Source organism: Pelecanus crispus, chromosome 19, assembly GCF_030463565.1.
Source record: "Pelecanus crispus isolate bPelCri1 chromosome 19, bPelCri1.pri, whole genome shotgun sequence".
Lineage (NCBI taxonomy): Eukaryota > Metazoa > Chordata > Aves > Pelecaniformes > Pelecanidae > Pelecanus > Pelecanus crispus.
In genome coordinates, this window is record NC_134661.1 from 1,468,774 (window position 1) to 1,485,688 (window position 16,915).

The window sequence follows — 16,915 nt, forward strand, 5'->3', positions numbered from 1 at the left end:
GAGAGGGGAAGAAAAAAAAGAAAAAAAAAATCAAAGCAGCGGGCTTTCCTGGTTTAAACAGGGTAAATCTAGAGGAGATGCCGCTGGAGTTTTGTTTCCCAAATACCAGGAGCGCTTGGACCACACCGGGCATTTCCAGCGAGGGATGAGGGGAACGTACATCCCAGATAAGGAGCTTGTGCAGGGCTGCCAGCCCCGGCGTGGCTCACCCACTCGGGAAAGTGTAGGGGTGCCCTGGGGAGCTCGTTAAAAAATACATAAATTAAAAAAAATAAATTTAAAAAAAAAAAAAAAGAAAATCCGAGTGCATCCCTCCTGCCTCCCAGCCGGAGGTGCTTGCCTACATCCCCGCAAGGATGCCAGAAGCATGAGAAAGGGAGGCTGGAGGGGCGGTGGGTTGTTTTTTAAGAGAAGGGGGGTGGTGGTGGAGGGGTGGAAAGTCTTTAAAAAAGTTTCTCGGGAAGCGAGGGACGGGAGTTCGCCTTCCCCCAGCGGTGCCGCGGGGCAGAGCCGGGGGAGCGCAGGGCCGGGCGGCGCCGCTCCGCTGCAATTTGTGGGGGGGGGGGCCTTTCATTTTCCCTTCCCAAAGACACCCCCCAAAAAGAAAAAAACCCAAACAACCGACCCCCAACCTTTCAGCGGGCAGCTATTTCCCCACCACCCCCCTCGCTGCGGAAAAGGGGGAGAAGGGATCCGCGGCGGGGGGGGGCAGGGGGAAGGGGGCGCAGGGCTCTTACCGGGGGACGGGAAGAGCTCGATGTCCACCTTCTCCGTCTTGATGATGGTCAGGTCCACCGCCGCCTTCATGGCTGGGGCAGCGCCGCGGGGGCGTCGCGCCGGGACCGGGGGCGGCGGCGGCGGCTGCTGAGCCCCGCCGTGCGCGGAGCGGGGCGCCCGGGGCAGCGGCGGCCGGGCGCCTGCCTCCCTCCTCCTCCTCCTCCTCCTTCTCCTCTTCCTCTCCTCTCGCCTTCCTGCCGCGCTCCCTCGCTCCCCTCTCCCGCTCCGCTCCTCCGCCGCCCCTTCCGCGCTCCCCCGCCGCCGCTCCGCTCCGCCTCGCCCGGCCCCCGCCGCCGCCGCCGCCCCGGCCCGGGCTGAGCCGCCGAGGGGAGGGCGCTGGGCCGGCCCCGAGCGGTGACAGCGGCGGGGAGGGACCCGCCTGCCCCCGCCCCGGGGGCGGCCTCGGCACCCGGCGCCGCGGGGAGCGGAGCCGGAGCTGCCCCGGGCTCGGGGGGAGCGGCGCGGCCCCGGGGGGGGGGGGGGGTGCGGGGTGATGATGGGGGTGTGGGGTGCTGGGGGGGGGGTCTCAGCGCACCCAGCACGAAGTTGGGTGCTGCTGCGCCTCCGCCACGACCTCCGCTTGCATCCCAGCCCCGAAACGCGAAGGGACGAAGGGAGTCGCGGGTGTAGCCACGGGAAAACGCCGCTGGCTGCACGCAGCCCCGAGCTGGAGCCGCGGGCGGCCTGCCGAAAAGCCGGGTTTCTTGAAACCAGGCCAGTTGCCTTCACCCGGCCTGTCTCGACTCGAACCTCTGCCTTTCACGCTCGCATCACCCCTTCTTCACGCTCGCATCACCCCTTCATGCTCGCATCACCCCTTCTCTGTGCTCACATCACCCCTTCTCTGTGCTCGCGTCACCCCTTCTTCACGCTCACATCACCCCTTCTCCGTGCTCATATCACCCCTTCGTGCTCATGTCACCCCTTCTCCATGCTCACATCACCCCTTCGTGCTCACGTCACCCCTTCTCTGTGCTCACATCACCCCTTTGTGCTCACATCACACCTTCTCCGTGCTCGCATCACCCCTTCTCCGTGCTCACATCACCCCTTCTCTGTGCTCGCGTCACCCCTTCGTGCTTGCATCACCCCTTCTCTCTGCTCTCATCACCCCTTCTCTGTGCTCGCGTCACCCCTTCTCTGTGCTCTCATCACCCCTTCTCTGTGCTCACATCACCCCTTCTCTGTGCTCGCGTCACCCCTTCGTGCTCACATCACCCCTTCTCCGTGCTCGCGTCACCCCTTCTCTGTGCTCTCATCACCCCTTCTTCACGCTCGCATCACCCCTTTGTGCTCACATCACCCCTTCTCTGTGCTCTCATCACCCCTTCTTCACGCTCTCATCACCCTTTCTTCACGCTCGCATCACCCCTTCTCCATGCTCGCATCACCCCTTCACGCTCGCATCACCCCTTCACGCTCGCATCACCCCTTCTCCATGCTCGCATCACCCCTTCTTCACACTCGCATCACCCCTTCTCCATGCTCGCATCACCCCTTCACACTCGCATCACCCCTTCACGCTCGCATCACCCCCTCTTCGCGCTCGCATCGCCGGCACGGCTCCTGCTCGGAGCGGCCTGACGCTCTCCCAACCCGCAAGCGCATCCCAATGAGCGGGTCCGGTCAGGGCAGAGCGAGCGTGCCCAGGCACGCCGGGCCATCTGGCGACGGGGCATACGGCCGGGGTGGTGGTGGAAGGGCGTGCGTCGTACAGGTGGGAGGCCAAAAAGGTTTGGGAACTGACTGGATAAAAAGCATCTTAAAGATGCAAAGATGAGTATCACGCCAGCATGGCATGAAGTTAACAGAAGAATATCGGTTTTCACATGAAATATGTTTTATTATATTTAGGTAGCAATAAACTTCAGACCACAAACGGCAGAGCAGAAGGGAGATTATGACTCACAGATGTCAATTTACCGGTACAAGTGTTAAAAAAAAAAAAAAAAAAAGTCATTAGCAACCAACTCTTGTGGTTCTCTCACTCTGAAAGTCTTAACAGTCTCTGAGATGCTGGCAGAGACGGGGCTGCTCTGATCAAAGATGGGCTCAAATGAACATCCCGGCTGTAACGGGGGGAAGAGGGCAGCCCCGTGAGTCAGCCTCCGGGGTTCAAGGCTGCCCGTAACCCATAGGATGAACCAGGGTCCTGCCTGCAAACACCGTAGAAACCTTCAAACGCACTGAAAGACGAGCTGCAGATGCAAACGTTACAGCTTAGGATTATTTCTAGCTGCTTCGGCGGTGCCTTTCTCAGTTGCCTAAGGTGTATTTATAGAAGAAAAGGTCGCGTAACTAAAAGAAAGCTGCAAGGTGCTGGGGCCACAAATCGAGAGCCTGATTCTGGCTCGCCTGAGCAGCCGGTTTTATCCAGGCGGATAGCTCAAGGTGCAGCCAGCAAGAAGTTCGAGAGCTAGCAAAACTGGGCAGGCAGTTAGCACCCGCCGAAAGTTCATCTTGCAGGCGCCTCACCCACTGACAGGCGCTCGCATTTCCAATTTTACAGGCGATCGTCTTTCCAATTTACTTGCAAGCTCAGTTATTGGGCAAGCTATTCCTGCAGCAGCGCAGTAGGAGCGGCGACGTGCTGCGTGACCAATACGTAACCTCCCTCCACCGATTCCCGTGTGCTCTGGAGAAGCTGAGCTGTGCTCAGGCAGGGCACAAGGTTGGGAAGCTCGGGTGGTGGGTCCTTGCCTTGAAGCCTACCACAGGAATGAACCTGGAAATCCGAAAGTGAGAAGAGGATGGCTGTCAGGATAAAACTTGGTCCCTGTTGCCTCTCCCCGTGTAGGATAATGGGCTTGCACCTGCCCTTCGTTTTGGGTTTCTTTCCCCTCTTCCCCATACGGGATGGACAGCAACGATTGAAGGAAGAAACCGTAGAGAGGAAATTTAGCAGAATGTTTCCAGTTGAAAATCAAAAGGGGATTCAGGAGAAACAGCTGCCTCTCTACATGATCCCTTCCAGAGCAGGCTTGGGAAGAGAAACCCGATGCAGTTACAGCAGCCTGACAATCTTCCCCTTCCTACACTTCTCTCGGCGCGCTGCGAACTCCCGGGCGAGCGTGCGCGCAGGCAGGCTGCGATCCTGCGGCGGGGCGAGTGTGGGAGAGTGCGTGCGTGTGTGCGCGCTGGCGCGGGGGGACCGGTTTACACAGCTGGCTGCGAGCTCTCGGCCGCGGCGATGAAGCCATCAGCGAGCACCTGCGGTCCCAACCGTATTGAAATGACCCGAGCGTTCCGCCCCCCCCGCCGCCCTGATTCGGCGGCGCTCGATAATCCACCCCGCTCCGAGCGAGCGCAGCAAACCACAATCCCCAGACTGAAACAGATGAGGAGGCGCACGGCGAGGTCGCCGGGGCTTGCCCGAGCGGGCGCTGACGGGGACGGGCTGTCGACGCTGCGTAGGAGAAGGCTCTCGGGAGCAGAGATGGTCCCGGATGGAGCTGCCAGCGGGATTACAAAGTGGCATGGGAGGAGGAGGCAGCGGCTGCCCCTGCGGTGGCTGGGCTTTAACCTGGCTGCCATGGGCCGATGCGTTTGGCTCGGCCTCTCCTGCAAGCGTTACAGTCTTAAGGACTGGCTGAGCTCCAGTGCACCTGTAATGGGGCTCCTTCTCTTCTAGCCCAGTACAAAGGCTCTAATAAAGATCTTTCTCGCAGCTTGTGTGGTTTTTATTAGGAAAGATACACATGCTTTTGGCATCCCGGCTCAGCCCTGATCCTGCAAAGCCGATGACACTAAGCCACAGCTTGGTGCAGCATGGCTGCGGCGTAGCTCTGCGCTTCTCCGCTCCCCTGCCTCAGCCCCCCTCCACGCTCCCCCAAACTTCTGTATCATTGTGTTTGTGCAATATATGGCAGCCCCAGCGTGCAGGGAATCTAGAAATGCTTCCAAAAGTAGCACTGGGGCAAAATCCCCAAAGTGGAGGAAAAGAACGGAGAGGCTGCGGACAGAGATTTCCTCCCAGGGCAGCTGAATCTCTCCTTCGAACTCGACTCCGTCCTAGCGGCTGCCTTAATTTGTGTTCACTTCAGAGCCTGCAACATGAAAGCCCTGGCTCTGAACTCCAGCTGAGCCGCTCAATGGCTCAGTGTTCGCAGAAGGCATGGAAGGAATCCATTGATTAGTTTCTTCAGCTGGGATGTGACCATTTGGAGTCCAAGACCTGCCAAACATGACTTCGCCTCAGCAACTGGTTCCTATTTGCTGCTTACAGGCTTTAGAAAAAAATCTTTCCTCTTCCACATCCAAGTCTCACCCTCCTTTTCCATTCTGTCGTTATTCAACGTTAATATCTATTCAAGCTCTCTCCTGTGGAGGGAGGATGCTGAGTTGCGGAGAACAGCCGTCCTGCCATTAATATAGCCAAAAGACTTTGCCGTTGATCGGAGATAAGCATCTGCCCTCCCTCCACAATGCAGCCTGACTGTTTTTCAACAGTTTGGAACAAAGAAAGGACGGGCAGTAATGCCACATTGTTCCCAGGGACGCTGACTAACCTTGGTTTAGAAGAATAATAATGATCATTCATTTAGCATCGAGGAAAGGTATTGCAAGACTGGAGCTTTTGCCGTGATTTCCGAACGCTCAGTGCTGGCAGGACTGCTCTTCCATGACCTGTCTCCTAGCCGGGGCCGGCTCTTTCCCTTTGGCAGGGCCAAATTTGCTCCTGTCACGGCCCTTTTTGCAAACAGGCAGCTGCTGGCTCTCCTCCAGATGTTATGGAGCTGGGACAGCTTCTCCTCTGTCTCAGATTTACCTATTCTCGTTACAGCAGGCTGAGGATTAGGTGTTACTGGTAGTCTGGAGAAGGAGCTTTTCCTAGCACTGCTGCTACCAAAGCGCGGCCACCTCTGGGGTGAAATACAACGGCTACGTAATAACGCGCAGCAACACCACCCAGCTGTTATGGACAGGAAATGAAGAACACCATATCCAATTAAAACTGCAGGGGGATATTTATGGCAGAACGTAATTAGCCAAATTGGAGCCTTCCCCAAAACTGCCATGGGATTTTTAATGACCGCAAGCGGTCAGGGCTTCGGTTTGATGTTTTGTCAAGTAAACAGTATCCAGAGGGCATGAGACAAAAATCAGGAGCAAAGGGGAAGGGGGGGGGGGAAAAAGTGTCGTGCAATTCCAGGGAGAAACAGAGACATGAAAGGGTTTATCATCAGGGGGACATTGTTGGAAAGAGCAGCGGCCACCACTCCAAGAAAGGAAAGAGCAGGGAGGTGGCTCTGGGTGTGGAGGTGGCCCTCTGCAATGAGAGGAAAGAGCAAGCAGCTGCCATGACCATTCCCCAGGGAGATACCTTTCCTGGAATTTAAAATGATATGAGAAATTCTTTCAAGCGCCGTAATAGCTGGGAGGTATTTGAGCGAGTTGTTTTATGCTGGTAAAAGGAGGCTGGATTAGTAGTCCTGGTGACCAGAGCCTCTCCTTTTTGGCTAAGCAGCGGGCATGGAAACAGAGCTCACTAGTCAGCACGTACTGCGTGTGCCCCCCGGGCTGTCTGTAGGGAAGGCAGGCTGCTCTCAGATCTAGCATTTGCGGCCAGGAGGCGACGACCATCACGAAAGCGTTGGCTCCTCCGTGACCCAGATGGCTGTGGCCTCTGGGGTCCCCTCGCTGCTCCACGCTATAGGGCTGGAGTCACGGAAAGTCCCCATCCTCCGCGCCGTCTGCATTAAAAGCGAGTTTCTGTTCACACTGCGGAGATCCAGACTTCAGACCCCGGCTCAGCCCCGAGACAGCGCTGCCACAATACCGTCCTCTGATTGCCCTCCAGGCGCGAGCAGAGGAAGCCGCCTCCGAGCCTCCCGGACTCCTGCTCTCATTAACTCCCCAGCGGAGATGGCTCACAAAAGCATCTTTGTGGCCAGCTAGGAGTCAGGACTCCAGCGCACACACATCTCCGCGTGGCTGCGAGGGAGCGACGGCTCCGGTCGACACGCCATAGGTACCTCAATCAACAGTCTCGCAAGCTGCTCGAGCATCTTCAAGTGCCTCCTGCTACTGGTTTCCCAGAGGTCCCATGCTGATTCACAACCTGATTAGCTAATCTGGGCGCCAGCAATGTAATTCTGCCTTAAATTTCGTTGGCGGGGGGTGCTGTCACTCACTTGTTACCCTGCTGGAAGAACTGGCTGGATGGAAAATCCTCATAAGCTGTTCTGCAGCCCTGTTTGCTCTTGGTACGTTTTCCCTCTCCTCCTCAAGTAACAGCACTGAGTTCTTGGTAAACATAACCTGAGGATTTTTGCTGTTTAACTCTTCATATCTGCAATTACTCTGGGCACACACACATGATACACATCAAACCTCATCTGTAGGACTCCTCATCTTCGGTCAGATCTCTTGGGCAGCCTCCTTCATTGCAGAAACAAATGCAGCCAGCTCAGAGTTAAGCAACACATCTCTGCTTGCGACTTCACCCTTGGCATTCACCAATCTCTGGTGACAGAGGTTACCGCACCGATTTCTGATGGTCCTTGGGATCCCCTTCCCTGGGACACAGGTGAGGGATTGCGAAGGAGAGGCAATGGGATCATTGCTAACAAAGCAGATCTCCTGGACAGCTAGACTGTGTTCACTAAACTTACCTGCTCTTTCAATCTTTCAAAAAAGTCACCACTGACAAAAAAAGATTCCAGAAATACCAAGTAACAGCCACATCTCACTTTCATGAAGGTGCCAGGAGCCACACAAGCACCTCCCAAGGAAGGTCAGTCCAGCACCAACCACTGAAAAATTCATATACAAATTCACAGCCTAAGAATGGCAGCCACCAGAAAAACACACTTGCACACAGCCAGTTGGAAGTGGTCAGCGCAGGGAAATAAAACACTTGACTGCAATGACCCCCCGCTGTGGCCAGGACAGGGGGGTTCAAGAGACAGAAGTTTAATTCCTGGTCAATATGTTCACATGACCTCTTACAAACCCTTGTGCCTCCATCTCCCTTTTTTAACAAAATGACAGTTTCTTGCTTCACAAGGGGCTGGGAACATCAGTTCGGCAGTCCCGAAGGAAAAGCTCAGGAGCTGGGGACTGTGATGGGGTCTTGCCAGAGAGAGATTTGAGAGGAAAGCTCAGGAAAGAGAACTGGGATTCCCGTCCCTTGCCACGCGGGAGAGGCACAGGTACTGCATCCACAATGGCCAAGATCCCTCCAGCCCAAACCACTGCCCCACCATGACCAGGAGATGACAGGTGCATACAGCCAGCCTATGGAGATAATTCGGCGATGGGCATGATTACCCCGCGTACACCATGCCCATGGCAAGGGAATTGCAGGATGAGACCCACACTAGCAATTAAAGCCCTAAAGCTGCCCTCCCCAGACAGGCTCTGCTGGCAGAGACACCCCTTCAGCCCGCCGCATCGCTCCTGGGATGAAGGATTCGCCCGCGTATGTGTTTCAAAGAGGAAAAACCCTCGCCCGGCGCTGGAAACCTCCTCGCTTGCAATTGTCTCCGCTTGGCAACCCGGCCCGATTGTGAATAAACGACAGAGAAATATTCCGCTCTACACGTGTTTGGGTTTTTCGGGGTGGTTTTCTTGGACGGCGATCCTGGCTCTGCAACAATACCCGTCTTGTTCGGCCCCACGCTACAGAGCAGGCTTGAATAGATCTGTCTAAAATTATAAGCGGGCAGCCCCTGGGCTCTGAGAGATCACAGGCCACATGCTGGGGCTGAACAAAGACTCTGCTATTTCCTAACAATTAGCCCAGCTAAAAGGACATCTATCTCCTTCCATTAGAGCCACCACGTGCCTCCCAGTCAGTCCATTGTAAAGCTAATTAAATAACACGCCTCTCTCCCCATGAGGGTCTCCTGATTAGTTCGCCTAGGTCCTAAATCCTTGCTGGTGTAAATGGGGAAGAGACAGCTGGTCAGCAGGGGCCTGCGACTCCACTGGAAGAATGGTCACCCATCTACAGCTATCATCATCATCACCAGTTATTTCAGGTTTTTTAATTATCTTTGGAAAGCTGTTGAATGGAGATCTTGAGATACAAGGGGGTTCGGCACACAAACTGGATCGCTTCCCTGTCTGCTTCCCCACCGCCTGCAGCAAAAGTGGTGAAAACAGCTGATTTATTTATTATTTCTGGGGGCTTTGCTAGTAGTTGGAGGAAAAAAAGCAGGCGTAAACATTTTTTCTAAGTATGTTCTGGGTTGATGCAAACCATGGGGTTTTTTTCACACACTTCTCATTGGGCTAAAACAGTGAAAAGAAAATAAACGAGGAAAATGGTGTGTGATTCAAGCTGAGCTAAAACTTTCTATTTTTGCACTTTTAAAATTGGAAGAAATTTCAAAATGGAAAAAAAAGTAAAAGTCAATTAAAAGTAACCTGTTAACAAACCCTCTTTTCGCCCAGTTTAGTTCACCTCTTCGAGGAGGTTTCTGTGGGACGGGTAGGTCTCGGCTGTGAATGAGCTGAAACAGAATCTGCCTTTTTAGCTGGGAAGCCCAATTTGTGCTTTAGCATCACGAGTGAGATGAAACACAATATATCTCTGATGCTTGGACTTTCCTTCCAATCTGCAAATTAGTTAGAACCATAGAATCATAGAATCACAGAATCGTTTAGGTTGGAAAAGACCTTGAAGATCATCCAGTCCAACCATTAACCTACACTACCAAGTCCACCACTAAACCAATTAAGGGGAGAGTCATAATTTCATGTTTCCTGGCTTGGTGGCTGGATTATTTTTTAATGAAAGTAAAAACTAGGAATCATAAAGGTTGGAAAGGATCTCTAAGATCATCAGTCCAACCATCAACCCAACACCACCATGCCCAATAAACCATTTCCCAAAGTGCCACATCTACCCGTTTTTTGAACACAAAAAGTGTTCTGGCAAGTCAAGAAAATTCATTCAGTCGATACATCAAACGTCAGAGGGGCTGTCTGCAAAGTCCCGAGCAATGCTTCAGGCAGGCCAGGGGCCACCACAACCCATCATCCGTCCCTGGAGAAGGTCAACACGGCTCCTCTGCAACGCCCAACCTGCACCTGCTCAAGCCAAACTCCACGAGCGGCTTTTCTCTCCGTCAACCCATCCCGGTTCTTCAGGGTGAGCTACATTTGCACCACCGCGAGCATGCAGCCTCGCACAACAGCACGAAACGGCTAAATCGCTCCAGATGTTCAACACCTTTTCTCACACGCTCCCAAGACCCGGAAGAAATACAGTTTCCTTCTGCCAAGTGTGCAGTCAGCAATAGTTGCGAATATCCCCTTTACCCCCTTTAAATCATTATTTTCCACCCTTGGCTATTTAAATCATTATTTTCACACCGAGAGAGCATGGCTGGAAAACTGGGAAGGTGGGTCAACAGACTAATGAGCTGATTTCCTGTGGCCCTTTGGCTCCAGGCTTGAAACAGCTGGATCTGCCGCTACAGACGGAGCTCCATCCACCCAAGGAAAACAGAAAGACCCCATTCCTCAGCTCTCATGGTGGGGAGACAGCGGGAGGAAGGACATGGAGGAGGAGTAGGCAGCACTTGGTTTCGTTCTAATGGGAACAAAAGCTTGCTCCTGTTTTCCAAACCCACGAGCCGCCCGTGCTGCTCACAGCCATCCTGGGTAGCAGCCACTGTTGGAGCCTGGTGTGGGAAAATGCTGGGAAGTTTTAGAAATGCATCAGGGCTTGCCAGGAAATATATTAATTACAGTGTATGTATGCACGTCCGTAGGCTTTTATTGTAAAAGCACAAGGATCAGCTCATTGCCCATTGCTAGAGAAATGATACGAACTCTACGCTCAAGCAATGCAAACATTTTACATCAAATAATAAAATTTTACAGGGACGTATCAACAGGGCCAGGTAAACCGTCATTAAAAGATGCTACATGGCTCGCTTGAAGGCCTACAAGGAGTTGGTACAAGAGTCAAGCCCAAAACACAGTTTGAATGTAACCTAGGAGCATGCTACTCAGCCCTCCAGCTGCTTTCAAACCCCAACAGCCAGTCTGACTGCTTCATTCATCACTAACCTACAAAAAAAAGGGCAAGAGCCAAGAAAAAGATGTCTTGTATTAACTGCCTGCCTCCCCTCACCCAGCTAGTGCCCTTGATCCCAAAGCTATGGGAATGGCTCCACAAGCCACTTGATTAATAAGAGCCCAGGGGGGGAAAATCGTTTATATAACCTCATCTTCTCTAAACTTCCTAAGTGCTTTAGAAAGTGGCTGCCCTGGAAACCCAAACTGGAAACGAAAAATATTATCTCTTTCATTTATAAACATCTCTGGCGCTAATGAAGTGAGGAGCGGCAGCAACAGGGAGGGGAGCGTCGAGATGCACTTGGCAGGCGTGGGAGAGCCCCGATAAAACCATTGCGTTTCAGGTGGGTGTGGAGCCGAAAGTCCTCCCATCATGGTCCGGTGCCACTGTAGGCTGCTGACTACAGCGCTGCGAGGCCCCCGGGGAGGGATTTCAGAAGATGGATGGTTATGGAAGTATCTGCTACACTAAACACAGAGGCAGACCGACAGCCTTACTAGGTGCAAATGTGGGGGGCAGGAAGACAGAGTGACATGAATGAGGCAAGAGCAGATGGATGAAACCTTAAAAATCAGTTCCCTTAGCCTGAAACTGTAGCTCGGATGAAGCATCACGTCCTGCTGTCAGAAAGCAGGGAGGGAGAATTGGTACTTACTGTGCACGCATACTTTGTGGTACAAACTGCGCAGACCGGGCTCCTTTTGCGTGTCAACAGAGCGTATCTGTTTACACCAATCTGGTCTAAATAAACATACGAGTGATCCAGATTTAGCCCTCGGGGTCAACCACCCTCTGCCTTGCAGCACCTCAGACACACATCTGAATCAGAGAGTGGGGAGAAGTATTCTGCAGAATAGTCCAACCTATTTCTCCATTTGCTTTCCATGTTGGCATTTCCCACAGAGATTTGTTTTCACATCAACACAGCCAGCACCAGAAAATGCTGAGTTTTGGCTGGAAATGTTTGGATTTCATTTTGACAAAATATTGATGATTTCCGCGGAACAATCCGTCACTTTTGGCAGCAACAAGAAGAAAAGTCAAAAAGCTGTATTTCATCTAGATAGGGGACTGACACCCAGCCCGGAACTCAGCACAAGTGGAAGGCAAAGCAGGCTACTGCGTTGCCTCGTTATCCTGTCATTTTGATTACTGTAAAGCAAGGGAAACTGCTACTACTTCCATGTACTAGCTGTTTGCCTGGATAGAAACACAACGAAAGCTGCCAGACAAAGGAAGCATCTGGTCTCCTGGGGTTAGGCAGTAACTAGATGCAAAGCAGGGGAAGAGAAGGTCTGAGCATCTCTGGAGACATTTCACAGGAGATGTAGATAGCCCACGGTTGCAGCGTGGTGAAGAGCTGGTCCAGGGCAGGACTGAGATGCCAGCTTTATTTCCATCACTACCTTCCATAATTATTCATGCCTCTTGAGCCTGCAAAACTGGGTTGAAATCTCCCAAGTGCAGGCTTTTCTGTGAGATGCCTGGAACTGACCAAATTAGAAATTTTCCATGAACAGGCTCCCTTGGGGCATCTCCTCCTTTTTTCCTATTCTACCTCAATGCTGACATCAGTCTGGCCAAAACAAGTGCCCTCTGCCCCCGCCTTGAACTTAGGATGTGGAGAGTGAATCACACAAACAAGGAGAGATAGGCATTTCTGACTCCTGAAAAATAGTTGCTGATGACTTAGGGGAGAAGTAGTTTGGCCAGCTCTTCTTAGAAATGAAGTCTCTGCTTTGGTGGAGCAGTTTCTTTTGCTTTGGGAAGCACGAATAGCTGCAAGCGTTTCTGCTGCCCCGCACGCCCCTGCTCACGCAGCGTATGACATGTCAGCAGCCTTGTTTCCCTTTCCAGGAAGGGAAGTCCAGTCATGAACTTTATTATATCGCTTTTCGGTGTGCGCACCCACCCCTTTCATCGCTAAAATCAGTGGCGGCGTTCCCACTGAGCGGGTTGAAGCCAACCGCGTTTGCCCGCAGGCTTGCCGAGGGCTGCAGCCGGCTTCGGGGGATTAAAGGCTAGATCCCGGCCTTGAACCCTAACCTGCCCTTGCAGCATTGCAGGGGAAGAAAAAATGCCAAAAGAGGAACCCTGTCTCTAAGAGGAGATCAGAGGTCTCCGAAGGCAGCTCCCGAAGGATGGACCTGCACCGCTCGTGCTGGCTGAGAAGCTCGAAAGGAAAGCCTAACACTAAAAATAAGCCCGCATGCAAATTCCACCCTCCATCCCATGCTTTTCCCACACCTCACTCGAGTAATTTGGAGGCCGGCAAGCCGCCCGCTGCAACAGTCCCATGGCTCTTCTGCAGAGAAACCATCCTCCCAACGTACACACAACCTCATTAGCCCTGCCTCTTGCCAGAGAGGCAGCCTCCCTTCCCGGGAACCAGCTGCGAGAGAGAGAAACTGTATTTCATCTATTGTGAAACAGCCAACAATTGACCCGCTGCAACTTTTTCAAAGCCTATTGATACAAAACCCCAGAGGGGAAGGTCCGTCCGGTGGGCTGTGTAAACTTCAGCACGTGTTCAGCAGCTTCAAGGGCTCGGCCACGCTAGCAGCTCAGTGTCGCTTAAAACGTCTTTTCTTTTCTTTTTTTTTTTTTTTTCCCACAATATCAAGCACTTGTACAACACCGTTCTCCAGGGACTTCCAGCCACTCCCCTGACCTCAATGAATTAAGCATCGCAATAAAATGTGCAATGAATTAATCATCTGCATCTCCAATGTGAGAAGCTGCTATGCAGTGGCTCACAGGCAGCCTTTTGAACAATTTAGGCATCTCACTCCAAAGGAAGTCAGTGGGGTTTAGATGCCTAAAGACTTTCTGGTAAGTGACGTAGCCAAGGTCTTCCAAATCCCAGCTGTAAGACCTTGTAATCTCAGCCAGATCTCCTAAATTTGCTGTTGTTATCCCTGAGGACCCTTCCTCCGTAAAAAGACCATGGATGCTGGGGAAGAGCCACCAGGACCTAGAGCTCAGGTGAACGAAACCACCCCACAGACCGGGAAGAGGATGTTGTGTTATACAGACCAGGCGTTGCAGGGTCCTTTCAGTCGACCAGTTGATTGCTGCAAAGGAGGAACGAAGAGGAGAGATGCTAAGAGAGCAGTGAGAGAGCACGGACCCCCTGTCTCCCCCAAGGAGCTCCAGGCAAGGTGCGAAACTTCACGTGCACAGAACAGGGTCTAGTAAACAAGGTGCAGAAAGCTCACTGCATGAGAGAAAGCTCAGACCTGGGTCTGCTCGGAAAAGGAGGAATCATTTCCATCCACACTTAACAACAGGGGCAGCTCGAGCTTATTTCTGTTCAGTTTTAGAAAGAGAGCAGAGAGATGCAATCCCTTACAGGGCTTTCTGGGAATATTGGTCCTAATCCTGTCCTTACTCTTGTGTGGCTCTAAGCATTTCTCCTTCCTGCTCTTCATTTATCCAGCCTGCATATAAGCTCCTTGAGCTGCATGGGGCACAGGACAGTCCAACCCTCCTGGAGGTGTCTGTGTGTTAGAAATAACAGTAAAAAAAGAAAAAGACAGAACATCCTAATACAACTTGCTGCCCTCCCCAAATGTCTGACAGCCTGGTTTCTCAGACTGAAGTGATGCAAATAGCTCAGATAAGGTTCAGATAAAGTATCTGAGCTCTCAAGGGCTTATCTGAGCTGAACACCAACTCCAAAAATTCTGAAATTTGCCCTGTGGGACTGTCTCCACAGAGCTCGATTTGCATCTGAAGCCTCGACCTCCAGAGGCTGCAGTAACAGCTACTGTTCAAATGCATTCTTGAGATAGCGGGGTGGGACGTTGCAGGTCTGCAGCTCCCCTATCACACACTATCTGGGGATTTGCCTTCTGGTGGGAATGTTGCAAGAGCAGGGCTGATGGCTCAAGGAACCGGTGACGGCACCTTTCACCGCTAGCGCTTGCACTGTAACAGATGAGGTAAAACCTCCAATGGAAAGATCACTTTCACTTGGTTAAAAAGTGCTCCATGCGGGCTTTTCCTTTCAGCCATGTTCCCTCTCAGTAATTGCTAGCAGAGGGAAGGCTTGCAGGGGAACACCGGCTTAGGGTGCCGTGCCATGGACTCCGTCGCAGACTGTGTTAGCATGGGCATCCTGCTAAGATTTGGGGTTTCCAAAGCAGCCTGGATGCAGCATGGAGCTGGGTGCAAAACCCATCCGGGCTTCTCTGAAAATCTCAGCCTGGCAGGATGTAAAGGGAGTCAGCAATCGCGGTGAGGAGCTCTGATGACACAGACCCAGGCTCACAGTAATGGACAATCTCTAACATTCATTTATAGCGATAAACATCCAGCCTTTCTGAAACACAGACAGATGTGGCGGTCTCAAAATGTGTGAGACCTGGTAGTGAGCATCCATTTATAGTGTGCAACTCAGACTGTGAAAGGAGCCAGGGGAAGTCCAAGGCCAGGCTTACAGAGGGTAAATGGAGATCTCTTTGTAAAGTTGGTACAAAGGGCCCGTTAGCTCACTTACACCTGGACTTACACCTGGAGTTGTTATTTGTCCTGCAGGAGCGTCAAGGGTCCCCATCTTACAGCCAGATCCCATACGCTGGGCACTCTACAAACACAGGAGTAAAAGACAGCAGGAAGGATTCCTCCCCAAAGGGTTTGCAACTAAATAATCAGTAATCTAACCATTTATACACCTAATGCAAATCTAGCAAGGATGAAAAAAGAGCTTTCTGAAAAGCATTCAAAGCTCTGCAGAAATTACCGCCAAATCTCGCTGATTTAAGCAGAGAAAGATTTCCTCTCTGCAGAGGTTTGCAACCGTCAGGCAGAGTTCTCAGGCAAGAATAACTATGAAATTCTATAGGATGGCTCATAAACCATAGAAAAAAAAGGTTTCCTTCCCTACTAAAAAATTCCCAAGGGCTCATTCCCAAAGGGCCAGCATGCCAAAGGGCTGCTGCAGAGTGCTGGCTCTCCTGCCGCATCGGCGCTTCGCCCTGGCTGGAAACCAGGGAGCCGGGGAAAACGCGTGGGCAGGCTCCGGGCTCTCCGCAGCTCCCCAGCGCTCAGCTGTGTTGGCAGCACCAGGGTTAACCGCGGCGGCGCCCTGTAATGCAATGATTTCTGGTTTATTTCAGCAGGGGAAGTGTGTCCTGGCCTGATTAGCCCAATGGTTTCCTCTTTTCCCATAACCTCCAGACCCCCATGGCCTAAGTGTTTACTTTCTGAAATAAAAAATCTGCTAGTGTTTTTCTTTTTTCGGGGCATGTGTATTTTGGGAGGATTCGGGGGGAGGAAAGTGGAGAGGGGGAGTTGAATGGGATGGGAGGCTTGCATACACCTCCCTTCTTTCTCCCACCCCTCACCCCCTGCTCCTTTCCAGCTGCAACCTCTGAGCTGAGACTTCTGGCTTCAATGTGAGAGAGAGAGAAAGGGAGAGAGAAACGTATTAATGAGAGAGTTCAGTCTCTTGCTTCAGCAGCTATAAACACAGTGAACATCTGGAGGGAGAGAGAGGTGCTTCATGCTGCCAGGATCTGAAAGAAACAGGCTGTTTTCAGGGTCCCAGCCCCCCTGCGCTCCCCACGTCCCCCTCCGCCTGCCCTGCACATACGCACGCCGCTCTGCTGGCATCACCCAGCCAGTCCTATCCATCCGGAGAGAAAATAAAAATAATAGCTGGCCTCACTTATGTTGCCCTCCCCGCTCCATGCCAGCACAGCAAAGCCCACCTAGGTGCTGCTACAAGAAGGGCTGGCCACGTGCAACCCAAACCCTGTAGAGAGTGTGCTCTGCTGCCCAGTATCCCCAGAGGCAAGCGCTGGTGGGTCCCAGCATGGCCCTGTAGGCAAAGGAGAGTTAAAAAAAAAAAAGCAGCTGTGCTTTGTGTGGCCCGTCTGAAGCAAGTGTTTGGTGGCTCAGGATAGTCACCTCCTCCGGAAAAAGAAACAGGTACATCCACCGCACTCCATGCCTATAGAGGGATCAATCCTACTCCAAAACCAACCCAAAATGAGACATCTTCTGCAGTCATCCTCGAGGCACCACAGAAGCCCTGGCTAGCCTGTTGCTTAGTCCCTTTCCCCCTTGACTCTACATCAAGTTATTCCTTCCCCACGA

The 16,915-nt window shown here is 52.5% G+C and overlaps 1 protein-coding gene across 5 annotated transcripts in view; it reads right to left on the reverse strand.

Annotated features, from left to right (window-relative positions):
• Window positions 1–16,915, reverse strand: part of ETS1 (ETS proto-oncogene 1, transcription factor) — a 75,376-nt gene that overhangs the window by 43,717 nt on the left and 14,744 nt on the right. For 3 of the 5 annotated variants that reach the window (XM_075723187.1, XM_075723185.1, XM_075723184.1), the window contains exon 1: window positions 738–807. The exons of the other annotated variants lie outside the window; for them this stretch is intronic. In XM_075723187.1, coding sequence (XP_075579302.1) covers window positions 738–807 — 70 coding nt within the window. Of the gene's footprint in view, window positions 1–737; window positions 808–16,915 lie in introns of those variants that run through there. 5 annotated transcript variants of the gene reach the window in all.